This window comes from Lepidochelys kempii, chromosome 12 (genome assembly GCF_965140265.1).
Source record: "Lepidochelys kempii isolate rLepKem1 chromosome 12, rLepKem1.hap2, whole genome shotgun sequence".
Classification (NCBI taxonomy): Eukaryota; Metazoa; Chordata; order Testudines; family Cheloniidae; genus Lepidochelys; species Lepidochelys kempii.
Window position 1 is genome coordinate 2,820,474 of NC_133267.1, and position 27,767 is coordinate 2,848,240.

General features: G+C 46.9%; 1 protein-coding gene across 1 annotated transcript in view; it reads left to right on the plus strand.

Moving 5' to 3' along the window:
- The window catches only part of HYDIN (HYDIN axonemal central pair apparatus protein), a 427,037-nt gene that overhangs the window by 42,923 nt on the left and 356,347 nt on the right, over window positions 1-27,767 (plus strand). Inside the window, exon 5 of the mRNA XM_073307159.1 lies at window positions 3,208-3,342. Within this exon, the coding sequence (XP_073163260.1) occupies window positions 3,208-3,342 (135 nt within the window). The remainder of the gene's footprint in view (window positions 1-3,207; window positions 3,343-27,767) is intronic.

A 27,767-nucleotide genomic window follows, 5' to 3' on the forward strand; every position in this document is an offset into this window, starting at 1 on the left:
TTCATTGTTTGTTCTGCAGAAAATGCTTATGTACATTCATTTTATTAGAGAATAGATTACACAGGACTTTTGTACACAATTTAAAGTTAGCCTTTGGAACTCACTTCCACAAGCTATAATTGAAGGATTCTGGATCATCTGCATTTACAGTGATGGTAGCCATCAGTGACTGGTTACTGGTCTGATCACATGTAGAAATCCCTATGCTCCAAAGCATGAATTGGATTTTGTGGCATATTTGTGAAGATCTCCCAGCTTGTTAGTAAAAAAAATTTTCATTTGAGTTTCTCTCAGCGGTAGATTGCATGCTTTAGGCTTGCTGCGCCAGTACCAGTAAACCCCTGTTTGTTTTCTATTTTCTTCCAGTATCATTGTGACAGATGTATGTTATCAATTTGCCTGAGGCATCAGGTGATCAGGCTGAGGCCGCAGGATCGTTAGGGGAGGTGATGAAGGAGCACACCAAGTGACTAAGTTTTAAAGCTTTATTAATAAAATAATAGCGGGGAGTGCTGGGTGCTCCCCACGTCACTCAGAGGAAGGAAGAAAGCATTAGTGCCCGAGCCCTAACCCACTTTCATACTCACACATGCACAACCAGAGGCTAGCCATGCCTGGATGTAACGTAAGAAGAAGGTGGGGGAGGGGTAGATGAGAGTTCTGTCCTGTGCACAGGCCATTTAGGGTCTGCTGTTGATCTCTGACTTGCTTCAGCTCTCGGGAGGGTTTTAAGCCCTGGGTTCTTCCAGGGGCATTTTCGTCCAGAGCCCTTTGTTCCCTGTGCTCTCGGTACCAGTCCGAACCCGCCTGACCAGTCCGAACGCTCCCTTAGGTTCCCCAAAACACACTGGGCTGCAGGGTTGCGAGACAGTTGTTTTTCAATTTACTGGCCTTCGCAATCTTTTTTGTTTTGCAACCCCCTTCAGGTCTGTCTGGTTCAGGTCTCCTTGCCAACAGGCTTTTGGCTGTTTAGCAGCAGGGAGCTTGTTTGTGTGCATTGGCCTTGAGTGGCAGTTTCATTCCTTATCTTCGAGCCTAGCTGAATCGTCGAGTTAACCCGTTCCTTTCTCCCTTCTTCCCTCTTCGGCCTCTCACAACCTGCAAAGGAATCTTTCATTCCACACACCTTCAACCCTTCCCAATGCATATAAAAGCATTAGCAATATACAATGCTGGTGCGTACCCAGGGGACTCCGTGGTGAGGGGGGCAATTTTATTGTGACATCATGAAGGGCAGCTCTCATTGCAAAATGCCATGCAAGGTTTCCTGTGTATTAACAAGGTACTTGGGAATTTGGCTCCACTGAGCTTTAACTGTTGTCTGATTATGAACTGATCAACCGGCAGAATCTTCTGCAAGAAGTCATGCTAGTTTTTAATAATGAAACTGGAATACAAGTCAATAACAGTAACATAGCCTGAGGCTGGAAATACACAAAGGTAGCATTCCCCCTAAAGAACAGTATCAACAGATGGGCATGCCCCAGGGGAAACCAAGTAACCACAACCTTTCTTTGGACAGTCAGTAACTCTCTGCTTCTGGCTTCCTGCTCTTTGGGCTTTTGTGACTCTTCTCTGATTCTCTTCAGCTGTTCCTTTGTCAACTCTTGGGTGGTTCTTCCTTCATCTCTTCTGATGTCAGTCAGTGCCTTCCCAAGGCTGTCTTGCTCCCTTCCTTCTCCCTCTGCTCCTCATCCCTAGATGAACTCCTTTATTCTCACAGCTCCTGTTACTTATGTTTATGCTGAGAATTCCTTGATCGTTTACTTTGTTTTGCTTGGCCAGCTGATTATGTGGCATTTTTCTTTGGAACAGAAAAACCCCTACCAAAGTAAAAGACTCCACTGCACACACTCCCCTCCCCCTCCACCCCAGGGGAGAGGATGAGAGAACAACCAACATGTCACAACGTTAATCATGTTGCTTAATGCAACATGGGAAGGTGTCCCCCTCTGGCTCCCTGCTTTTGACCCTCACTCCCATCCCTGTCTTATCATTTGTTGCCCACTGTGGTGGGGTCAGGACTCACTACCGCTGGCGTCTCCCGCTGGTTGCTCTGGGAATTAGCTCTTGTCAGCTGCAGAGTACCCTCTGCAAGTGGTGTCTCACCCGTTGACTGCTCTGCTGGTTTGGGAACCGTGTTGCTCCCCGCTCGGCAGCGTTCTTTTCAGGACACTGCCCTCCAGCAGTGCCCACTACTCCAGTCTCACCCCCTTCTGGGAGGCAGGGGGTTAATAGCAGTCCTTTGGCTTGCACCTGTCTCAGTGGCCAACCACAAACACACTGTCTAGCCTCTTGCCTCAGGAGCAGGTTGCCGTCTGTCTCGGCCCCACTCCTCTGTGGCCAGGTGCAGTATAAGGAGGGAAAGGGAGAGACCCAGGCCCACCCGCTACTCTGGGTCCCAACGCAGGGACCCTCTAGTGGCAGCCTCTCTCTGCCCTCCTTCACTCCCCTCTTGTCTGGCTGTCTTCCCCGGGCCACTTCCCCTTTGGCCCCGTGCACCTTCTCAACCCTTTTTAGCAGGGGCTGCAGCCTGGCAGGTAACTGGGCCAGAGCTCTTCTCTGCTCCTCCAAGCCTGCCCAGCACTTCTCTGTCCAAGGTGCTATCTCCTTACCGCAGGAGCCAGTCCTCCTCCCTTGCTAGTCAGGGAGAGACTGTCTTCTCCTTTGCTAGGCAGCCTTTATATAGGACCCAGCTTGGCCCTGATTGGCCACCTCTTCCCTTGCCTTCATTGGGTCTCCACAGGCCTTTGCTGATTGGCTGCTGGTCTGCGCAACCTCTCTGGCCTGTTCCAACCCTTTTTCTCATGGAGTGTGGCAGCTGCCCCACTACACCCCCACCCAGAATTGTTTGAGATCTGGGTCTGGTAGCCCCACTCCTTACGCTGAGGGAGGGGCCTTTAGATGTGGGCAGGCTCGTGCACACCTGTCCCCAGATGTTCAATAGGTACTGGAAGGTGCTTCAGTACTATGGTGATGAGCGCAGTGCAAGAGCCTACATAGAATAGAATAAATGGCCCACTGCCAACTCAAACTCAACACATCAAAAAGTTTAATGTCTCTCCATTTCCCCTATAATAAACTAATTGCACTTAACCTTTAGGGAGCACTAAGGATCAATATCCCCATTTGATGACTAGGATGATTTCTTTCTCTTTGCCCTTCCATGTGGATTGCATAATCTTATATTTTACATGTCTCCTACAGATTCCCCGGTTGGTGAAAGTCATCCTGGAGAGTTCTCCTTACTTCAGAGTTATCAGTCCCAATGATGTGGGTCACAAAGTAGCACCGGGCATGGCATCTACCTTCCACATCCTCTTCATTCCTGAGGAGAACAAGGTAACACCAACACCCTTAAAGGGATCGGTGCCTTTTAAACATTGAATATGCACACAAAGGGCTAGATTCTGGCCAATAAAACAGGTGTAAATCCAGAGTAACCTTTCTGATTTCAGTGGAGTTACTCTGGACCCAGCCTACTGCGATAGCAGGAGAACACCCACTATTCCTTTGTGAAGGGTATCCTTTAACAGACTGGACGTTCCTTTTGCCTGTTGTTCTGTAATCTGTCAACCTATTTTCGGGGCTCTTTTCATCCTTCAATACCCAAGGGATTTAAGGTGTAACTCAGGGGTTCTCAAATTGCAGGTTGTGACGCTGCAGGGGGTGTGAAGTTATTCCGTGGGGGGGTCATGAGCTGTCAGCCTCCCCCAACTCCACTTCACCTCCAGCATTTATAATGGTGTTAAATATTTTTAAAGTGTTTTTAATTTATAAGGGGGGTCATACTCAGCGGCTTGTTGCATGAAAGGGGTGACCAGTACAAAAGTCTGAGCCCTGCTGGACTGTAACTCCTATCAGAGAACTGCTTAAGCACCTGTGGGCTGATAGATTATGCACCATACAATCAAACATAGGGCTTTCTGCATGACTGTACATATTTTGAGTTACTGAACCAATTATAAAGACCAACGCCTAAACTTTCAAAAGTGATCAGTGATTTTGGGGGCCCAACATGGGCCCCTTGAAAGAGGCCTGATTTCCAGTGGGGGGATGTTCAGCACTTTCTGAAAATCTGGCCACTTTAAGGTGTCTCAGGTTGGACACTGAAAAATGGAAACACTCAAGTTCGATAGTTCTTTAGGCCTAAAGTCTTTTTTAACCAATCTGTGTATGATTTCATTGCAGTCCACTTACCACAGTTCGAGAACCACTGTTTTAGACTAACTGGCAAGGGACAGTGTGGAATTCTGGGAGGGTATGGGTATTTGATAGGCCACACTTGGGATTACATTGCTGCTGTTTCTCCCTTTTTATATGGGATCTGTATGTATGAGTGGGAAGACACATACACAGATGTTCAGTTATACCTATAGGAATGCAACAGAATCATAGAATCATAGAATATCAGGGTTGGAAGGGACCTCAGGAGGTCATCTAGTCCAACCCCCTGCTCGAAAGCAGGACCAATCCCCAATTAAACCATCCCAGCCAGGGCTTTGTCAAGCCTGACCTTAAAAACTACTAAGGAAGGAGATTCCCCCACCTCCCTAGGCAACGCATTCCAGTGTTTCACCACCCTCCTAGTGAAAAAGTTTTTCCTAATATCCAACCTAAACCTCCCCCACTGCAATTTGCAATAGATTAGGGAAACCTATTCTTCATCTCTCCCCCTCCTCATTTTGGCCTGGGGAAAAGGAGATGACTTTTAAAAACTCTGTTTTTAGGCCTTACAGATATGCTGCGCCTGCAGCCATTCGCCTGCCTACATTCCAGTTGTCAATCAGGGAGAGGAAGTGCTACATGTGTGGCAGAGAGCCAGCTTGGCACAGACAAACTGAGCTCTAGATTTTCTTCATTAAGAATGTGCTCAGTGTGCTGCAAAGGGCTTAGTGGTACTTCCTATCTGAAAGATTCTGTGCAGAAATAAACAGGCATATGCATTGTCCCACTGCCATGTTATCTCTGTCATACGCATGTTGTCTCGAACTCAGTGTTTCTCGCATCGTAGGAGGTTATAGTGCCAAATGTAAAGAAACGTCTTTTAATATTGGTTTGCCTGCCTCCTTTAGCCCTGTGCCACAATGATTCCTAACAGCGCCTCTGCCTACCTACTGGCATCTCACCGCAGTATCTAGGCTGCTCTACCATTCCTTTGCTGAAGGTGTGCAAATAACATTGCTGTGCTAGTAGGGAGTGCTAAGATGTCAACATTCACTATGGTGATCATGAGACTTGTTGGGGCAGAAGAAGATGTAGCAGCTGGGAAGGGTCATACGCATGGCAAGTTGATGCTTAAAGAGGTGCAGAGCAAATTTTTTACAGCATCCTAGTGTTAGTATGGTCCTTCATATAACCTGTCTTGAAGTGGAAAGGTTAGGAATAGCTTTGTACTAGCCAGTGTTGGTGCACAAGAGAGCTGAGGAGTTTGGTCCTCTCTTTGGACACAGTTGATTTCTTTTCTTTCATTTGTTGGTAGGTTTTGGTTTGATTGTATTCCCTTTTGTGTAATGTTTGGAAATGGAATAGTGTAATAGATGAAAATCCCCATGATCTGTATCCTGTTCCCCAGCAACATGAGCATGTGAAGTAATTGATTTTCCTCTGACAGGACTGAGAAGTTATTGAAAGTCATTAATGTTTGCAATAAAACTATGTTGGTATGGGAGGAAATTTTCAAGAGCACCCAAGTGATTTAGGCTCCGAAGGTGGTCTCTCAAGTAGAAAGGACCCATGTTATTTAGGTCTTTATAAATCAAAGCCAGAACCTTAAATTCCTACAGGATTTAGCCCAATTCCCCAGGTCCTAATGTTACAAATATGAAAAATGGTTCCTTAGAGCCATATTTTGAAAGCCGTCTGCATTGTGTTTGCAGTTGCGTGCAACAGAGTAACACTGATGCACGCATACTAGGCTCTGTACTTTGTACGTGCTAATGTATGGCCCACTTCTGCTCCCATTGTTGATGTTATGGGAGCAGGATCGTGCTACTAGAATCTTTTTTTAAATAGGGGGGGAGCCTTCTTGATGCTGAAATACTCCAGTAAATTAGTATGTAAGTTATGCCACTAGGACAAAATGTAGGTACGTGTGTGTGTGTGTACATACATTATATATTCAAAAAGAAAAGGAGGACTTGCGGCACCTTAGAGACTAACACATTTATCTGAGCATCAGCTTTGGTGAGCTACAGCTCACTTCATCAGATGCAGTGAGCTGTAGCTCATGATGCTCAAATAAATGTGTTAGTCTCTAAGGTGCCGCAAGTCCTCCTTTTCTTTTTGCGAATACAGACTCACGCGGCTGCTACTCTGAAACCTGTATATATTCAGTGCTTGTCCCTGTAATCCCTCTTCAGGCATCTCACGTGTTTCAGCACACGCACGCACACACATACACAGTATGCCTGAAGAGGGATTACAGGGACAAGCTCTGAATTATCCCACTTTATGCTAATAAAAGTTCAGTTTCCATAGATTGAGCATATCATCTGTGACTCTTGGTTAAGTGTGGTACTTTAAAAAGCACTAACCTTTCTCTGTTTGAGCTCTTCCCTGTTATTATTGGTTACCTGTAATTCTCTTAGCCTGAGTCTGATCTTACATACACTGGATAACTCTGACTTCAGATGAGTCATTTACAGAGGTATTGCACAGAGCAGGATCAGGGCCTGTGTGTTCTAAAGAAAAATAATTTGGATGCTGTCAGTGGCTGGAATGCCATGTGGCACGAGGCTTCATCCTGAGAATGGAGCATTTTCATATTATCTCTTAGCCTTGTGGGTCTGCCACACAACTGGGCAGTCAGTAAATAAATAAATAGCTGATATGTAATTGGAATGTACTTTATAAATATGTAATGCAAATCTTTCCACTTGGCAACAATTCCAGTTCGTTACGCTAACTGCTTCTAATTTACACTGTTTTGTTTTATGGCTCTGTTTGTTTAATGTGGGTGTTCTTGTTCTGTAATGTGTTCTCGGGTGCTCTTGTATTTCTGTCTGACAGAATCTGTCTAATTGGAAACCTTTGCCGAGTTGATGGGCAAATAAACAATGGACAGGAATCTTCACGTTTTATGTGTGTCCTTCCAGATTATTAATAGATTATGATAAAAGAAAATTAAAGGGAAAGCAAGAGGCATATAAAACTATTTTACAGCACAGTTTATTCAATCTTCCGCCTCCTACTCTTTGCACCATAACAATGCCACATTTTTCAGGCAATACCAGCTTAGACGGGAGAGTTTGCAAAATTCATTACTGCTGCCAGTAATGCTTTTTGATTAATATGAACTATGACAGGACAATGAGTTATTGTATTAGCAGAATTAAGTCCTTTTAAAATTGAGTCCAGCCTGTTAGAGATGTTTTGTAGCATATTGAAGGCATTCCTAGTATATCTTCAGGGGCAGGGTTCCTAAGGGAAGCGCTTATGTTCACTTCACGGAATGCCTTTCTGTAAAATTGAGTTGGGATCAAATTATCCCCTTATCAAGGACAAGAAAAACATAGTCCCTGATTGCAGGGTTCTCTGTGAATTGTTCTTTTGTGGGAGGGGGATGTCCCCCATACAGCAAAAGTGGCATGGGGTATTTGTGAGATTTCCAGAGTCTCTGCACTATTATCTAGTACACCACAGTTGTGCCTCCGTGGCCCCATGGTTCCGCCATGGAGCTGTGTTCCTCTACATTCTTGCCTGACTTTTAATTACATTGCAGTGGACCTGGTGATGTTCTTTGCAGCTATGATCAGGAAATAATTCATGCAGTATTTGTACTCAATTATATAGTTAAACGGACATATGAGAGCCACCTGGCCCATTGGGTAGTTATCAGACATGCCATTATGAAATGAAAATGTGCAAATCATCAAACTGGTGCAGAAATGAAGCCTTAGATTGCAGAGATCCTGAAACAATAATTCTTTGAGTGATGGTCCCTATGTGGATTTCAAACGCAGGTGCGCATGTGTGTTATGTGCCGGAGCTGGAACTGTTCATGGTAGTGTCTGTTGACCTCCACGTGTGTTGTGCTCCACTGTGTGAGATGTCCAAGGCTTTAAGAGGCTGTGCGGGTCGATGCCGCTCCAGTTTCCTCTTCCTGCTGCATGGCCAGAGTCAGAACCTGTCATAAATATAAAGGGAAGGGTAAACCCCTTTAAAATCCCTCCTGGCCAGAGGAAAAATCCTCTCACCTGTAAAGGGTTAAGAAGCTAAAGATAACCTCGCTGGCATCTGACCAAAATGACCAATGAGGAGACAAGATACATTGAAAAGCTGGGAAGAGGGAGAGAAACAAAGGGTCTGTGTCTGTCTGTATGCTGCTTTTGCCAGGGACAGAACAGGAATGGAGTCTTAGAACTTTTAGTAAGTAATCTAGCTGGATGTGTTAGATTATGATTTCTTTAAATGGCTGAGAAAAGAACTGTGCTGAATACAATGACTATTCCTGTCTGTGTGTCTTTTTTGTAACTTAAGGTTTTGCCTAGAGGGATTCTCTATGTTTTGAATCTAATTACCCTGTGAGGTATCTACCATTCTGATTTTACAGAGGTGATTCCTTTACTTCTATTAAAAGTCTTCTTGTAAGAAAACTGAATGCTTTTTCATTGTTCTCAGATCCAAGGGTTTGGGTCTGTGGTCACCTATGCAAATTGGTGAGGATTTTTACCAAACCTTCCCCAGGAAGTGAGGTGCAAGGGTTGGGAGGATTTTTGGGGGAAAGACATGTCCAAACTATGTTTCCCAGTAAACCCAGTTAAAGTCTGGTGGTGACAGTGGAAATTCCAAGGGCAAAGGGTAAAATTAATTTGTACCTTGGGGAAGTTTTAACCTAAGCTGGTAAAAGGAAGCTTAGGAGGTTTTCATGGAGGTCCCCACATCTGTACCCTAGAGTTCAGAGTGGGGGAGGAACCTTGACATGGTGGCAGAGTGGTGGGATTAACCTGAAATCATTTTGAGATCAATTTGAGATTTTTTTGAGCCAGAAATACAGATTTTAAAAAGGAAATATTTTTTTTTTCCTTTGGAGCTGCCGGAAAGGAGGTCCAACTGAAAGCAGCTAGTTTTTTCTCTGCTTTGGGGCCAGAGCAGAGACAAAAGGGGATTATCTTTGTGAATTGCAGGTTTTCTTTGCCTGGAGGCAGAGTAATTAACTCCTGCAGGGAAATTCACAGTCTTCACAAACCAGAGTTTTTTTTCCCCCTAAAAGTAAATGGGGGGGGGGTGTTCTACCCATTTGCCTGGAGACAAAAGTGGCAGGGGTTTTTTATAGATTTTTTTTTTTTTTTTACAAGAGCACAGGTTTGAAAGGAATTTTTTTCCCTTTGGGCTGCTGGTAAGCAGGTTTCCAAGTAGTTAGAGGTTTTTTGCTTTGATTTGGGGCCAGAGCAGAGACAAAGGGAATTGTCTTTTTCTGTAGGCTGACAATCACTATCAGAGAATAGGTATCCTATTCCAGCACAGCAAAATTTTACAGCCAAGTTTTGTTTGTTTATTTCTAAACCTCGGGAGTAAAGTTAGTTAAAAACAGAGAGGTTAGGTTTCAGAGTAACAGCCGTGTTAGTCTGTATTCGCAAAAAGAAAAGGAGTACTTGTGGCACCTTAGAGACTAACCAATTTATTAGAGCATAAGCTTTCGTGAGCTACAGCTCACTTCATCAGATGCATATCGTGGAAACTGCAGCAGACTTTATATATACACAGAGAATATGAACCAATACCTCCTCCCACCCCACTGTCCTGCTGGTAATAGCTTATCTAAAGTGATCATCAGGTGGGCCATTTCCAGCACAAATCCAGGTTTTCTCACCCTCCACCCCCCCACACAAATTCACTCTCCTGCTGCAGACTCTACCGTCCTCAAGAAGAAATGCAGCATGATTTGGTCCCACCACACACTGTTTAATAGTAGCCTGTTCCAATACATTCAAAGGGGGGTGGCTATTTAAATTGTATTTGTTCAGCTTCTCTGAAACTTAGGATGACAGATTCCACGGCTCAACAAAAGCTGGAATTAGCCAGATTTCAGGCTGAGGAAAAACAAAAGGAACATGAAAGACAGATAAAACTCATGTGGCTGGAGAAGGAGGTACAGGAGGTTGCCCACAGGAGGGAAATGGAGGCAAGGGCCAAAGAACTGGAGGAGAAGGAAAAAGAGAGGAAGCATGTGGAGGAGATGGAGAAGATAAAGGCTGAGCAGAATATACCAACAAACCCTAGCAATCCTTCTCCAGGTACCACTTCCCATCCCAGAAAGTTCCCCACCTACAAGGCAGGCGATGATACGGAGGCCTTCTTAGAAAACTCCGAAAGGGCCTGCCTTGGGTACAGCATCTCTACCGACCAATACCTGGTAGAGCTGAGGCCGCAGCTCAGTGGACCCTTAGCTGAGGTGGCGGCTGAAATGCCTAAAGAACACATGAACAAGTATGAACTGTTTAAATCCAAGGTGAGAGTCAGAATGGGGATAACACCCGAGCATTCTCATCGGCGGTTCAGAGCCCTAAGGTGGAAACCAGACGTGTCATTTACCCGACATGCCTACCACATTGTGAAACATTGGGATGCCTGGATATCAGGAGCAAGTGTTGAATCTCCAGTAAATTTGCCCTTCCTAATGCAAATGGAACAATTCTTAGAGGGTGTTCCTGAGGAAATAGAAAGATACATCCTAGATGGGAAGCCCAAACCTGTAATTGAGGCAGGAGAGATTGGAGCCAGATGGGTGGAGGTGGCAGAGAAGAAGAAAACTGGTCGCAGTTGGAATGGAGACCAGAAGGGACAACCCCAGACCACACCCTATTACCGGGGGCCGCCTAACCTCCTAACCCTAACCCATCTACCTCCTAAAGAACCCTTCAGACACCTTATTGTCCCACCCACCCTGTTCTCCAGCAACCCGCCTCGCCCCAATGACTCATCAGCTGGATGATGTTTTAAATGTAACGAGCTGGGCATTTAAAGGCCAACTGCCCCAAGAACCCCAACAGATTACAGTTCATTGCATCGGAATCACACCAGAGGTCCGCAGGCCCAGATACCTCCCAGATACCCTTGGAGCGGAGGGAAACTGTGAGTGTGGGCAGGAAGAAGGTCACTGCATGGAGGGACACCGGAGCACAAGTGTCAGCAATCCATGCTTCCTTAGTGGACCCCAGTTTAATCAATCCAGAGATCCAAGTGACGATTCAACCCTTCAAGTTCAACTCTTTCGATTTGCCTACAGCCAAGTTGCCTGTCCAGTACCAGGGCTAGTCAGGAACGTGGACTTTTGCAGTCTATGATGATTATCCCATCCCCATGCTGTTGGGGGAAGACTTGGCCAATCATGTGAAGCGGGCCAAGAGGATGGGAATGGTCACCCGCAGCCAGGCTAAACAAGCCGTAAGGCCTAGCTCTGTTCCAGAAACTTCTATCAGGACCCGCTCAGAGGTGATGGACCCGGACCCCAGGCCAATGTCTGCAACAGCAGTAGTGGATCCAGTCCCAGAGACCCAGACGGAACCAGTCCCAGAACCGGAACCAGCGGAACAACCAGCATCAGACCCATTGCCAGCACTGAATCCAGTACTTGCAACCTCAACACCAGAGGGCCCCACCGAACCTGAACCGGCAGCAGCCCATAACCCTACACAAAAGGCTCAGCCGGAGCCTGAACCCCAACAGAGTGTCCCAGCGGAGAGCGGTTCACAGTCAACGGAAACAGCCCCATCCCCTACATCGCTTCCAGAGGGACCAAGCATAGGTCCACAATCCAATGAGGAACTGATGTTTCCAGCATCAAGGGAACAGTTTCAGACCGAACAGGAAGCAGATGGAAGCCTCCAGAGAGCTTGGGCGGCGGCACGGAGCAAACCACCGCCTCTCAGCTCTTCTAATCGATCCAGGTTTGTTGTAGAAAGAGGACTTTTATACAAGGAAACTCTTTCTGGTGGACACCAGGAAGACTGGCATCCTCAGAGACAGTTGGTAGTTCCAACTAAATACCAGGCCAAGCTTTTGAGCTTAGCCCACGATCACCCTAGTGGCCATGCTGGAGTGAACAGGACCAAAATCCGTTTGGGGGGGTCATTCCACTGGGAGGGAATGGGCAAGGATGTTTCTACCTATGTCCGGTCTTGTGAAGTATGCCTAAGAGTGGGAAAACCCCAAGACCAGGTCAAAGCCCCTCTCCAGCCACTCCCCATCATTGAAGTTCCATTTCAGCGAGTAGCTGTGGATATTCTGGGTCCTTTTCCAAAAAAGACACCCAGAGGAAAGCAGTACATACTGACTTTCATGGATTTTGCCACCCGATGGCCGGAAGCAGTAGTTCTAAGCAACACCAGGGCTAAAAGTGTGTGCCAGGCACTAGCAGACATTTTTGCCAGGGTAGGTTGGCCCTCCAACATCCTCACAGATGCAGGGACTAATTTCCTGGCAGGAACTATGGAAAACCTCTGGAAAGCTCATGGGGTAAATCACTTGGTTGCCATTCCTTACCCCCATCAAACAAATGGCATGGTGGAGAAGTTTAATGGAACTTTGGGGGCCATGATACGTAAATTCGTAAATGAGCACTCCAATGATTGGGACCTAGTGTTGCAGCAGTTGCTCTTTGTCTACAGAGCTGTACCACATCCCAGTTTAGGGTTTTCCCCATTTGAACTTGTATATGGCCGTGAGGTTAAGGGGCCATTACAGTTGGTGAAGCAGCAATAGGAGGGATTTACACCTTCTCCAGGAACTAGCATTCTGGACTTTGTAACCAACTTACAAAACACCCTCCGAACCTCTTTAGCCCTTGCTAAAGAAAACTTACAGGATGCTCATAAAGAGCAAAAAGCCTGGTATGATAAACATGCCAGAGAGCGTTCCTTCAAAGTAGGAGACCAGGTCATGGTCTTAAAGGCGCTCCAGGCCCATAAAATGGAAGCATCGTGGGAAGGACCATTCACGGTCCAGGAGCGCCTGGGAGCTGTTAATTATCTCATAGCATTCCCCACCTCCAACCGAAAGCCTAAGGTGTACCATATTAATTCTCTAAAGCCCTTTTATTCCAGAGAATTAAAGGTTTGTCAGTTTACAGCCCAGGGAGGAGACGACGCTGAGTGGCCTGAAGGTGTCTACTGCGAAGGGAAAAGTGCTGGTGGTGTGGAAGAGGTGAACCTCTCCATGACCCTTGGGTGTATGCAGCGACAGCAGATCCAGGAGCTGTGCACTAGCTATGCGCCAATGTTCTCAACCACCCCAGGACTGACTGAACGGGCATACCACTCCATTGACACAGGTAATGCTCACCCAATTAAAGTCCAACCTTACCAGGTGTCTCCTCAAGCTAAAACTGCTACAGACTGGGAGATCCAGGATATGTTACAGATGGGTGTAATCCGCCCCTCTGGAAGTGCATGAGCACCTCCAGTGGTTCTAGTTCCCAAACCAGATGGGGAGATACGTTTTTGCGTGGACTACCGTGAACTAAATGCTGTAACTCGCCCAGACAACTATCCAATGCCATGCACAGATGAACTATTAGAGAAACTGGGATGGGCCCAGTTCATCTCTACCTTGGACTTAACCAAGGGGTACTGGCAAGTACCGCTAGATGAATCCGCCAAGGAAAGGTCAGTCTTCACCACACATCTCGGGCTGTATGAATTTAATGTACTCCCTTTCGGGCTGCGAAATTCACCCACCACCTTCCAAAGACTTGTAGATGATCTCCTAGCGGGATTAGGAGAATATGCAGTCGCCTACCTTGACGATGTGGCCATATTTTCGGATTCCTGGGCAGAACACGTGGAACATCTACAAAAAGTCCTTGAGCGCATGAGGGAGGCAGGACTAACTGTTAAGGCTAAGAAGTGTCAAATAGGCCTAAACAGAGTGACTTACCTTGGACACCAGGTGGGTCAAGGAATATCAGCCCCCTACAGGCCAAAGTGGATGCTATCCAAAAGTGGCTTGTCCCAAAGTCAAAGAAACAGGTTCAATCCTTCTTAGGCTTGGCCGGTTATTACACACGATTTGTACCGCAATACAGCCAAATCGCCGCCCCACTGACAGACCTAACCAAAAGGAAACAGCCAAATGCCGTTCAGTGGATCGAAGAGTGTCAGAAGGCCTTTAACCAGCTTAAAGCAACACTCATGTCTGACCCTGTGCTAAGGGCCCCAGACTTTGACAAACCACAGATGCGTCCGAGCATGGTGTGGGAGCAGTTTTAATGCAGAAAGGACCTGATCAAGAATTCCACCCTATAGTGTTTCTCAGCAAAAAACTGTCTGAGAGGGAAAGCAACTGGTCAGTCAGTGAAAAAGAATGTTATGCCATTGTCTATGCCCTGGAAAAGCTACGCCCATATGTTTGGGGACGGCGTTTCCATCTGCAAACCTACCATGCTGCACTACAGTGGTTTCATACTGCCACGGGAAATAACAAAAAACTTATTCGGTGGAGTTTAGCTCTCCAAGATTTTGATTTCGACATCCAACACATTTCAGGAGCTTCTAACAAAGTGGCTGATGCACTCTCCCATGAAAGTTTCCCAGAATCAACTGGTTAAAATCGTCCTTGAGATGTGGAAAATATCGTTAGTCTTTATGTACTTGGTAGTATATTTAGAGATGCATGTGTCTTATTAACTCTGTTTTTCCTAGAGCTCCAGGAGGAAATCCCAGCCAGCGTTTCACCCTAGCTGAGATTTGGGGGGCGTGTCATAAATATAAAGGGAAGGGTAAACCCCTTTAAAATCCCTCCTGGCCAGAGGAAAAATCCTCTCACCTGTAAAGGGTTAAGAAGCTAAAGGTAACCTCGCTGGCACCTGACCAAAATGACCAATGAGGAGACAAGATACTTTCAAAAGCTGGGAGGAGGGAGAGAAACAAAGGGTCTGGGTCTGCCTGTATGCTGCTTTTGCCAGGGACAGAACAGGAATGGAGTCTTAGAACTTTTAGTAAGTAATCTAGCTAGGTATGTGTTCGATTATGATTTCTTTAAATGGCTGAGAAAAGAACTGTGCTGAATACAATGACTATTCCTGTCTGTGTGTCTTTTTTGTAACTTAAGGTTTTGCCTAGAGGGATTCTCTATGTTTTGAATCTAATTACCCTGTAAGGTATCTACCATCCTGATTTTAGAGGTGATTCCTTTACTTCTATTAAAAGTCTTCTTGTAAGAAAACTGAATGCTTTTTCATTGTTCTAAGATCCAAGGGTTTGGGTCTGTGGTCACCTATGCAAATTGTTGGGGATTTTTGCCAAACCTGCCCCAGGAAGTGGGGTGCAAGGGTTGGGAGGATTTTGGGGGGGAAAGACATGTCCAAACTACGTTTCCCAGTAAACCCAGTTAAAGTTGGGTGGTGGCAGTGGAAATTCCAAGGGCAAAGGGTAAAATTAATTTGTACCTTGGGGAAGTTTTAACCTAAGCTGGTAAAAGGAAGCTTAGGAGGTTTTCATGCAGGTCCCCACATCTGTACCCTAGAGTTCAGAGTGGGGGAGGAACCTTGACAGAACCCCTGTTCCTCGGTGATCTTAACTCGCTAAGAGAACTGCTCTTCATCTTTGCTGTATATAGTTTCTAGTTAGAGAGTTGTCTGTTACTTTTTATTAGTTTGTTTGTTTTCCTTGGGCTTTTCCCCTTCAGGGTTCTTTTTTCTCCCCGACCTGGGGACTATGCCCCGACAAGTCTGCTTCAAGAACTGGGCCTTGTGCTCTCACTCCTTTTCAGTGAGTAACGAGCACACTCGTTGCCTTTACTCTCTTGGTGAAGCCCATGTTGTCTCTTGCTGCTCCATCTGCCGCTTGTTTCCATCCCAGACTTGAGCAGCTCATGAACTTTGCTTCTGCAAATGTCTGATGGGGGAGGTGATGCACCCACATGTGCAACCAAACCCAGCTCCGATGGACCCACTCAAATGGGACCCGTCACCCAAGGTGAGCACTTCACTGAGCCCCTCACTGGCAGCACTGTCACACTCATCCAAGTCCCACCTCATGCACAAGAAGCACAGACATAAGGGCAGCTCCCTGATGGGGACTGTCTCTAAATGCAGTGTTACCTTCCCAAGCTGTTAGGTTGGGTGAGAAGTTGTGCGCAGCTGTGGATACTCCTGCTCTGAAGAAGGCTCATATGGCGCATCACTCCAAATGCTGTCGTACACCACCATCCCCATCTTCTGCTCCAGCACCTGGGCCTCCTCCTTTGCCCTTGGCACCATCGATGCTGCCAGCACCTTCTGGCCTGTAACGCCCAGTCCCGCACATTCCAGGGCAATTATCACCCCTGACACCATCGGCTGAGCTCGTGCTGCCTTTTGCTGGCTCTCCCACACACTCTGGACCTCTGCCTATTCCAAGACTACATTCTCCAGTGGATGAGCCCCTCGTGCTCCATCCTTCTCTGCTGGCTCCAGTGATGGATGAGCCCCTTCTACTTGTTGAATTCCCTCTCGGACCTCATCTTGCACTGATGGCCCCTCCCTTGCTGGACCATTCTTCTGAATCTGAGTGGTCTCCAATCTAGACACAGCCTTCTCTCCTGCCTGGTCCTACAGCTCAGACTCTCTCCACTTGTCCTACCCACCGACATACTGACCCGTGGTTCTTCTACCTGCAGGCACCTCTGATGCCTGGTGATCCGTATTCCTGTCCCTAGTCACCTGCTTTGGACCCCTACCATGATTGTGGGATGCACCACCCGCATCACCACCTATTTTCCACCCATACTGCAACTTTCCATGATGAGTCTCTGGGTGCTTCTGCTCCATCAGCCCTGTGGGCACCAGCTGCAACATTGGCCCCTGTGGTCCCCGCGGGTGCCTCTTCATTCCTGGACGATGCCCTCATTTCACTCTCCCTCTCGCCACCTGATGACCATGCCCAATACCAGAGCTTGCTTGGCTGCTGAGCTTAATCTCTCAATGGAGGACATTCAGGACTTCCAGGACCAATTCCTGGACATTCTCCAGGACCTTCCTGTATTGCCTTGCCCATCCATGATGCCATCTTGCAGCCAGCTCAGGCTGTTTAGCACGCATCAGCCTCCTGTGCTGAGGTGGGTGGAACGCTGCTACTTTGTGCTGTCTAAGGATACGGACTTTCTCTTTACCCACCTGCCACCCAACTCCCTGGTAGCCCACATGGCCACCGAATGCGCTAAGTCAGAAACACTTTAAATCCACCCCTCCTGACCACACTGCCAAAAAGCTGAACTTGCTCGGCCACAAGGTATCTTCGTCCACGGGTCTACCTGTTCTGCATTGCCAGGTACCAGGCTGTTCTTGCAAAGTATGAGTTCCTGTCCTATTCCAAGCTGGTGGTTTTTCCGAACTTCTTCCCTCCAGAAAAGCAGCAGGACTTTCAGCATCTGTTGGATGAGGGCAAGCTGGTGGCCAAGGTAGCTCTCTAGGCTGCTGTTGATACCCTGCCACCACCGCGTCATGCTCCCTGGCATCCGGAGTGGTGCTCCATTGAGATTCTTGGCTCCAGTCTAGCGGTTTCCCTAAGGAGGTCCAGACAACTCTTGAGGACCTTCCCTTTGACAATCATAAGCTATTTAGTGACAAGATGGACGAGTCCCTCCTCTCCCTTAAGGACTCCTACACCGCCCTATGGTTGCTGGGCATTTATACTCCGGCCCTGACCTGCCAACAGCAATGCTACTTCTTCCACCCTTGCCCTCAAGCCGCTTACTAGCAGTACCCTCAACAGCCACCTGATTTGCCTTGCTGCTATCCACACTCACAGCGACCTTGACATTTTTCCTCTGCTGCTTCCACCTTCCACCACCATCTGTCTAAGCAATCTCTTTGACTCTTTTCTCGAGACCAATGAAACCTCTTCCATTTCTCCGGCCACACCATGGATCGCCTTCGGGGGTCGTCTTGCCCTCTTTGCCCACAACTGGGCAGGATCACTTCTGATTGTTGGGTGCTGGACACCATCATCAGGGCTACCTTATCAAATTCCTCTTCTTCCCTCCTTGTCATGCGCCCAGTGGCTGCCCTTTAGACCCTTCCCAGAGCCATCTCCTCCATGAGAAAGTGACCGCCCTCCTCCAAAAAGGCATTATAGAATCAGTGCCATAGCGCTACCATGGCCGTGGTTTTTATTCCCCCTATTTCCTCATCCTGAAGACAGGGGGTGGTTGTCAGGGTTCCCTCCCCACTCTGAACTCTGGGGTACAAATGTGGGGACCCGCATGAAAGACCCCCTAAGCTTATTACTACCAGCTTAGGTTAAAAACTTCCCCAAGGCACAAATCCTTTCCTTGTTCTTGGACGGTATTGCTGCCACCACCAAGTGATTTAGACAAAGATTCAGGAAAAAGACCACTTGGAGTCCCTATTTCCCCAAAATATCCCCCCAAGCGCCTTCTCCCCCTTTCCTGGGGAGGCTTGAGAATAATATACCAACCAATAGGTTAACAAATTGAGCACAGACCAGACTCTTGGGTTTTTAGGACACTAAAAACCAATCAGGTTCTTAAAAGAAGAACTTAATTATAAAGAAAAAAGTAAAAGAAGCACCTCTGTAAAATCAGGATGGAAGGTAACTTTACAGAGTAATAAAAAGATTTAAAACACAGAGGATTCCCCTCTAGGCTCAGCTTCAAAGTTACAAAAACAGGAATAAACGTCCGTCTTAGCATAGGGAAAATGCACAAGCTAAAACAAAAGATAATCTAATGTATTTCCTTGCTATTACTTACAATTCCTGTAATTTTAGTTGTATCATTTCAGTAGGAGCTGGGTTACCTGCTTCATCTCTCTCTTTGTCCTGAGAGGTAACAAAAACAAAGAGAACAAACAAAACCTCCCTTCCCCACCCCCAGATTTGAAAGTATCGTCTTTCCCCATTGGTCCTTTTGGTCAGGTGCCAACCAGGTTATTTGAGCTTCTTAACCCCTTACAGGTACAGGACGGATTTTATGCTACCCTTAGCAGTATGTTTATGACAGTGGTCTTCATCCCATTCTGAATCTCTACTCCATGAACAAGTTTATTTGCAAGTTTTGCTTGATTATCCCTTCCCTCCTCCGTGGAGCTTGGTTTGCAGCTCTCGATATGAAAGATGCATACTTCCACATAGACATCCACCCTGCTCATCGCAAATTCCTTCCCTTTCAGGTGGGGAGTTCCCATTACCAATTCCCTGTCTTGCCCTTTGGAATTGCAATTGCCCCCCCCACCCCCCACATCTTCACTAAGGTCTTCATGGTCGTGGTGGCCTATATGTGCCACCTCTGCCATTCCCTCTTTCCCTACCTGGACGACTGGCTCCTTGTGGCACCATCTTTCCCCCTTCTCCTTGCTACTATCCAGACCTTCTGAGCCCTCATCGGCAGCTTGGGGATCTGCATCAATGAGGAAAAGTCTATCCTTGCCTCAACCCGCACGCTCACCTTCATAGGGGCACGTCTGGACTCTGTCTCACCTTTCTTCTCACAGACCACTTTGCTGCTCTTATCATGATGCTCTGCCACTGCCCATGAACGTGTGTCCATCAGTGCCTCTCCCTCCTGGGCCATATGGTGGCCTGTACCATGGTCATGCCATTTGCCTGCCTCCATATGCGTTGTCTTCAGCTCTGCAGCTCTGTCTATGTCCTGCAGTCGGACCCCCTGAACAATCTGGTTGTCATCCCTCCCACTGTTTTGGCTTCCCTCGCCTGATGGTGCAACCCGTCTGTGGTTCTAGCAGGCATTACGTTCATGTCCCCCATGTTCAGCACTACTTTCACCACAGATGCCTCACTCATGGGCTGGGGCACCGACCTCGACAGTCGCCCAGGCCAAGGACTTTGGTCAGCAAGCATCATGCAGATGCACATCATCATTCTGGAACTATGGGCGGTGCACCTGGCTTGTCAGGCCTTCCTGCCCTTCTTCTGGTTCCCATCATATTCAACTTATGTCTGACAACATGATGGTGTTTGTATATATCAACAAACAGGGCAGAGTCAGGTCTCCTTCCCTCTGTGTGGAGGTCATCCTTCTTTGGAACTGGTGCCTCCAGCACAGAGTCACCCTTCACGCTGTGCACCTCCTGGGCACCAACAACTTATTGGCGGACAGGATCAGCCAGTCCTTCCACACCAACCACGAATGGGAACTCCATGACTCCACTCTCCGGTCCATCTGTTATCTGGGGGGCACATCATGCTGGGATCTCTTCGCAACATTGGAGAACTACAAGCTTTTCCCTCTTCTGCTCCAGGGAACTCTTGGCCCAGGTTCATAGGGTAATGCTCTTCTCCTCCCCTGGACCTCAGATCTCCACTACACCTTCCCATCCATTCCCCTTGTCAGGGTTCCTTCCCCACTCTGAACTCTAGGGTACAGATGTGGGACCTGCGTGAAAAACCCCCTAAGCTTATTTCTACAAGGTTAGGTTAAAACTTCCCCAAGGCACAAAGTCTTTGCCCTTGGTTTAGTTAAACACTGCCACCACCAAGTGATTTAACAAACAATCAGGGAAAGGGCCACTTGGAGTTCCTATTTCCCCAAAATAATCCCCCCCCAAACCCCTTACACCTCCTTTCCTGGGGAGGCTTGAGAATAAACAAGATAAGCACAGACCAGCCTTGGATTTTTAAGACCCAAAAACCCCAATCAGATTTTTAAAAAACAGAACTTTATTAGAAGAACAAAAAAAGATAAGAGAACAACTCTGTGAGATCAGAATGGAAGATAATCTTACAGGCAGTCAGATTCAAAACATAGAGAATCCCTCTAGGCAAAACCTTTAAGTTACAAAAAGACACAAAAACAGGAATACACATTTCCTCCAGCACAGTGAATTTCACAAGCCAAAACAAAGAAAACCTAACACATTTTCTAGCTAGATTACTTACTAACTTTACAGAAGTTGGAGGGCTTGCATCCTTGATCTGTTCCCAGCAAAGGTAACACACAGACAGACAAAAGCCTCTCCCCCCCCCCCCGATTTGAAAGTATCTTTTTCCCTCATTGGTCATTTTGGGTCAGGTGCCAACCAGGTTATCTGAGCTTCTTAACCCTTTACAGGTAAAAGGACTTTGCCTCTGGCCAGGAGGGATTTTATAGCACTGTATACAGAAAGGTGGTTACCCTTCCCTTTATATTTATGACACCCTCCTTCCCCAGGTCCTGCGCAAAGTACGGAAGGACCGAGTGACGGTTATCCTTGTAGTTTCCTCCTGGCCTGACCAGTATTGGTGCACTGATGATCTCTGCCTCTGCGCTCACCCCCTGATTCCTCTTCCAACCCTCCCAGATCTCCTAACACAGGTGCACGTCCAGCTGCGACACCCCAACCTGAGCCCTCTCCACCTCACAGCATGGTATTTGGTTGGGTTCATGTGTACACCAGGCTTGCTCCACTCCCATCTGAGACATCCTCACTTGTAGCAGATGCCAATCCACTCAAACTTGTTATCAAGCAAAGTGGCACCGATTCACTGCATGGGTGCACTGCCATCACATCTCTCTGGCTCCCTCTCCATTCCTGTCCTTCTGGACTACCTCCTTCATCTTCGCCAATCTCTTGCCCACTCTTCCATCTGCATCCACCTGGCAGCACTCAGAGCCTTTCTTCCTCCTGTGGATGGCTTCTCTGTCTTCACCCATCCAACGACCTTCCACTTCTTCCATGGCCTTCTCAACGCCTTTCCCACTCAATATAGAGGCCTACCCCTTCTTGGGATCTGAATCTGGTCCTCTCTGCACTCACCAAGCCACCCTTCGAACTCCTCAACATCTGCTCCCTTTCCCATCTTTCCATGAAGGTGATATTCTTGGTGGCCATTACCTCTGCATGGCATGTCAGCAAACTGGCAGCCATGATAGCAGATCCATCATTTACCATCTTCCATAAAGACACAGTCTCCTTACGCCTTCACCCCAGGTTCCTCCCCAAGGTGGCTTCCTCCTTCCACCTCAACCAGAGTATACACCTTCCAGTCTTCTACCCTAAGATGCATGCCTCCCCAGTGGAGCAAACTTGCACACCCTCGATGTTTGCAGAGCATTAGCCTTTTATCTCCACAGCACCCGTGACTTCCGAGCATCCCCCTGGCTCTTCATTGCCATTGCAGAGCATTGCTGCAGTTATGCCCTTTCTTCCCAACACCTCTCCAACTGGATTTCCCATTGCGTTGGACCTGCTATGCACTCTCTCATGCTTCCCTTCTGCTGGGAGTCACAGCCCACTCCACACAGGCTTATGCCACCATGTCAACTTTCCTTGTGGTTGTTCTGTGGCAAGAGATATGTCAGGCAGCTACTTGGTCCTCTGTCCACACCTTTTCCACTCACTATGCCATTGTCTCCTCAATGGCAACACATAACACAGGTATGGGTCAATGGACACTACTATGAACAGTTCCAGCTCTGGTACATGGCACACATGCACACCCACCTTTGGAATCCAGATAGGGACCAGACATCTCGAAGAACCTCCATTTACAGTAAGTAACCTTCTCCTCTGAGGTGTAAACTGTTGCATTCATTTCAGTGGCTGCAACTCAGATGGCAGTGATGATACTTTGAATGTCAACACGTTTCACTGCTTATCAAAGCATGTAAGAAAGGAGAGGCTTGTATTACAAAGATCTACTTCACCATTTCCTAAAGTATGTGCGTCTCTCTCTTTCTGAAGAATTAGCCATGTGGCGCAGTCTAAACACAAAATTGTACTAGTTTAAGTAAAGATGTGGTGTTAAATCAATGTAAAATCTGTGTATGGAGACTTAATTTGATTTAAATCTGCCTTAACCAATATAAATCAGTTTTAAACAATGACCAGACTGGAATATGCAGCAGTTTAATTAAGTTGGATTTTAAGTTGATTTTGGTTAAACCAGTGCAACTTCTATGCGTAGACAAGATCTTAGCTGTGTTTGCTAAAATGGTGGGATTGCAGTGGAGCCATGATTGGTTTCATTTTCTTGACGGGGCGGGGGGAGTCTTACCTTTTAAAAGTCTGGGAAACAATGGGCTAGTAAACAGGACAAACACTTAAGAAGATAATTTTGCCTTACCCCTAGCATACTTGGTTCATTTTTTAAAACAGGCAATAAATAAATAAAAATCAATGTTCTATAACTCATTCCATAGCAAGGACTATCACCTGGATGGATGTTAGGATGAAGAGTCTTTTTGTTCTGTGTTTGTACAGCACTGAGCACAAGCGGGCCTAGAGCCATGACTGGGAGGCTCACAGGGGCTGCTGTGATGGCTGACACATTGGGGATTGAACCTTGCAGAGCTACACGGACAAACTACTACTGCTTGAGCTAAACAGCCAGTTCTCTGTACCCAGGGATGTAACAACTCATATCCTCTGTAGATCGGCACAAAATGGGCTCTGCAACACACAGTTACCAGTGAGCAGTGCTTTATTTGTGACAGGGTTGAGCCTTGGTACCTCTAGGCTTGCTGCATCAGATATGAATGTAAAAAAATTGCTTGCACCCCAGCACCTAAATGCTTGTGCCCCGAGACCTCTTTCATTACAAATTAAACACTGGCAGTGGGTTACGTATGTCATCTGCTCAGAAGAAGCTGATCCTGAGTGTTTGAGGCCCACAGTGAGACTTTGACTTCGTCCCATTTAGGAACATAGAAATTTTTTTTCAAAATTTCTAAAATTCTTGTGGGACAGGAAAACTATTTCCCACCCAGCCCTGCCTATAACACATTTAAGCAATGTGCTTGTAACAGTGAGTAAACAAATACTGCTCATGAACCATCTATAACAAATAGTGTACTGCTGACATCAGTAGTGTGTTTATTGGGCTGTGTCTATCACATCTCTATCATGTATTAGCCTTTATAAACCATCCACGAATGGAAACTTAAGATAGGAATACAGGAATTGCCAAACTGGATCCAGCCCAAGGTCCATCTAACCCAGTATCCTGTCTCTGACAGTGGCTGGCAGCAGATGCTTCAGGGGGGAGGTTTAAAATGTGGGGTAATCCCGCCCCCCATTGGTCCCATCCTGGTCTATAATAAAGATTGGTTTAAGTCTTGAAGCACAAGATTTAATATCCCTTCGAAAAGTGTATATAAATAAAACTGTAACTGTATTCATTTTATTTATCCTAAAAGACCTCCGTTATTTTTGTACAAGTTAGATTTTCTCTCTGTAGCAAGCTCTGTGGTATGCTCTAGGAATTATTTTGGGAAATGGTAACAAGATGGTAACAATGACCCCTTCTGGCTTTTTGATCTATTAATCTGTGACAATAAATAATGCCATTACTTCAACTGACATGTCGGTTAGAAAAACTCCCTCATTGCCTATTTTCTTTCAGTGCTGTTACCATTTAGGTTTCTCTGACATCACTTCATGGCAACCCATCAACCCCTCTGTGGGACAGCCCCGGTAGGGGTGCTGCTCCACACAGTGCAGGGCCGGGCACATAGTTGGCGCTCGGCGATATGCAAATAATTATAATGGCCAACCATATTTTTTTAAAATAAATGTTTGCTGAGTAGCACTTCCCATCTCTCAGGGTTGCAATAATACCTAGCTCTTCAGTAGCGCTGGTCATCAGCAGATCTCTTTACAAAGGAAGTCAGCATCATTATCCCCATTTTCAGATGGGGTAATTGAGGAACAGAGAGGTGAAGTAACTTGCCCAGGATCACCCGGCAGCTCAGTGACAGAGCCAGGAATAGAGTCCAGGTCTCTGGAGTCCCAGTCCAGTGCGCTCTCCACTAAGCAAGGCTATATAAGGCATACTCCCAAGGGATAGTGTTATGGTGGCAGACCCTCAGCTCATGTTAGTTGTCACGGCTCCATTGACGTAAATGGAACTGTGATGGTTCGCACCAGCTGAGGATGGGCCCTGTAGTTGACATGGGTCCCTTAACTCTGAGTTCTGTTGCTGTGGCCTTCAAAATCAACATCTGAACGCAGTGGGCCTGACACTCCCCTCACTGACACCCGTTGAGCACCATCAAAGGGCAGTGCAGGCAATTCATTTACTCCTGATTTACATGGGGGTGAGAGGAGAATCTGACCCAGTGTGAATCATAGGCCCCCACTTCTCCGGGCGCTGGAGGCGGGGAGCTGCCAGTGGGTGCAGAGCACCCACCAATTTTTCCCCGTGGGTGCTCCAGCCCCGGAGCACCCACGGAGTCCACGCCTATGTTGTGAATGGGTTTGAATACAGTTGGCCTGCTTCTGCTCTCATATCAATGGAAGGCCCCGATTCAACAGAACATTTAAACACGACTTAAGTTAAGCAACTGCTTAAGTGCTTTGCTGAATGGCGATGGGATTACTCACGTGATCAAAGGCAGTCATGTGCTTAAGTGCTTTGCTGAGTGAGGATTTAGATCAGGAGTAATGGGGAAGTTGTCTCTACAAGGAAGTTAGGATAAGTAAGCTAGAGTGTGAATTTAAAGTGTACTGGCTACTCTGCACTAGCCCCCTGAATGGACACTCCTACTCCACACTAGGAACGCCTTTGTGTGTTTTATCTCAATACACTTTGTGTGCTGAAGCACACCCAGGAATATGACTGTCCATGCGGGGGGTTAGTGCATACAGTAGAACTTCAGAGATATGAATATGATATGAACTCCAGAGTTACAGACTTCCTGGTCAACTGGACACGCTGTGAAGCTGGAAGTCCTCAATCAGGCAGCAGCACACATGCAAAAAAGGCAAATAGGAGGCTCAGGGCTTCAATCAAGAGGGGGTTGGGACTGCAGCTGCGGACGGAGGGAGAAGGAGGGGGGCAGGGCTCTGGGCAGAGTGGGAGCTTGGGGCTTCTAACCCTGGACTCAGGGTTTCAACCCTGTGGCTCCGTTCCCGGCTTCAGTCCATCAGGGGGTGCTGGGGCTTGGGGCTTTAGCTTTGAGGGGAGTGTGATGTTGCACTCCATATTCTTTATGGAAATATGCTTATAATATGGATTTGACATAGCTGAGATATACTTTATGCAAGATGGGTCTTGTAAGATATCATTAAAAAAAAGAAAAAACATTTGGATGATTTAGTTGGGGATTGGTCCTGCTTTGAGCAGGGGGTTGGACTAGATGACCTCCTTAGGTCCCTTCCAACCCTGATATTCTATGATTAGAAAGGTTATGATTTACTGAATGTGATTATCCAATTTGTATGCATGCATCATTTCTGTATCTAAAGTTAGGAATATGGACTATGTAACAACTATAGCTGGGTGTGTATTGGGAAGACACCCACCAGGGGATGGGCCATCAGGAAGGAACAACAAGACCATGAAGATACTAATCTCTCTCCCTCCTGGGAGGTGTCCAGGAACATAACTGTGACAGTATTAGGTCAGGTGGTCTTGTCACCTGATATTAAACACTACCTGGGACTTCTTGTAACTTTCCACTGGAAGGGAAGGGGAGTCAAGTTTGGGAAACAAAGGATTCTCGCCTTATGTAAATCCTATTTAAGGGTGGGGAGGAAGGCAAACAGGACCCCTCCTCTCCATGGCTGGTCTGCCCAAGAAGAAAGACTGCTAAAGTTCCATAAAAGAAAGGTGGGGGGCAGTCCAGACTGAGACAGAGGTCCAGTCTGAAAAGAAATATAACTGGAACTCTGAACCACAGAAACTTTGCAACCTGCCTAAAATAACATTTAGGGTAAGAAATTACATCTTGTAACCGGTTTCTTAAGTATATTGAGCTTAGCTTGCATACTTTGTTTTATTTGCTCAGGAATCTGCTTTGTTCTGTTATCTCTTATATTCACTTAAAATTCACCATTTGTAGTTAATAAACTTATTTCTTGTTTATAATATAACCCAGTTTGTATGATTTCTAATGGGGGGGAGAAGTGTGCACATCTCTCTTCACATTGAGGAAGAGGGCGGATTTTTATGAGCTTGTGCTGTGCAGATTTTTCTGTACAGCGCAAGACCATATTATTTTGGGTTTATCTCCCAAAAAGGGGTGTGGACTGAGTGCTGGGGGAGTCCTCTCACACAGAGCTGACTTCAGTCTGTGTCTGCAGCAGGGTGTGGCCCGACCTGTGTCTGTGTGCTGCAAGAGGCCAAAGAGCCGAATTCAGCAAAGCAGGGAGAGGGAACCCAGGCTGGTAGAGCAGGGGAGGCTCAGTAAAATCCCAGTGTATCAGGTGGCATCCCAGAAGGGGGGTCCAACCCGTCACAGGGAGCACTGTTTCAGCCCCAGCTCTCCCCCCCCCCTCCCTTCACAACTAAAACCCAGAGCCATGGCACACACACCCCTGGCTGAAACCCAGAGCAGAGCCACGACACTGAAGCCCTGATTTCTGGCACCTCCCACAGGGCTTAAGCCAGGAATGGAGCCATGGGGCTGATGCCCCAAACCCCATTGCTTCCTCCAGGTCTAAAGCCTTGAGCCCTGGTGCTCCCAGGAGGTAGAAGCCCTCATGCTGGGAATCCTGGCGGCCTCTAGGGCAGAAGCCCCTTCCCCCCCGGCCCTGGATCTCTGACCCCCTGGGGCTGAAGTCTGTATCGTCTTTTTCAGAGTTACAGACCATTTCAGAGTTATGGACAACCTCCATTCCCGAGGTGTCCATATCTCTGAGCTTCTACTGTAGTAGCTAATGCATGCTAGCTGCTTGTAGACAAGTCAATGGAGTTACCTAGGTGAGATTGGTATCATTTCCAATCCAGTGCCCGTTCTTAGGCTTGACCTTCAAAACCAAAAAGCTGCTTAGCTCCTCAACAAGAACAACCTTAACCACATTTTTATGAGATCAACGCCTGCTCACCTCAATCACATGAGGCTTGCTTCTGATACCCTTATTTACACTGAACAGTCTTTTACTTTGC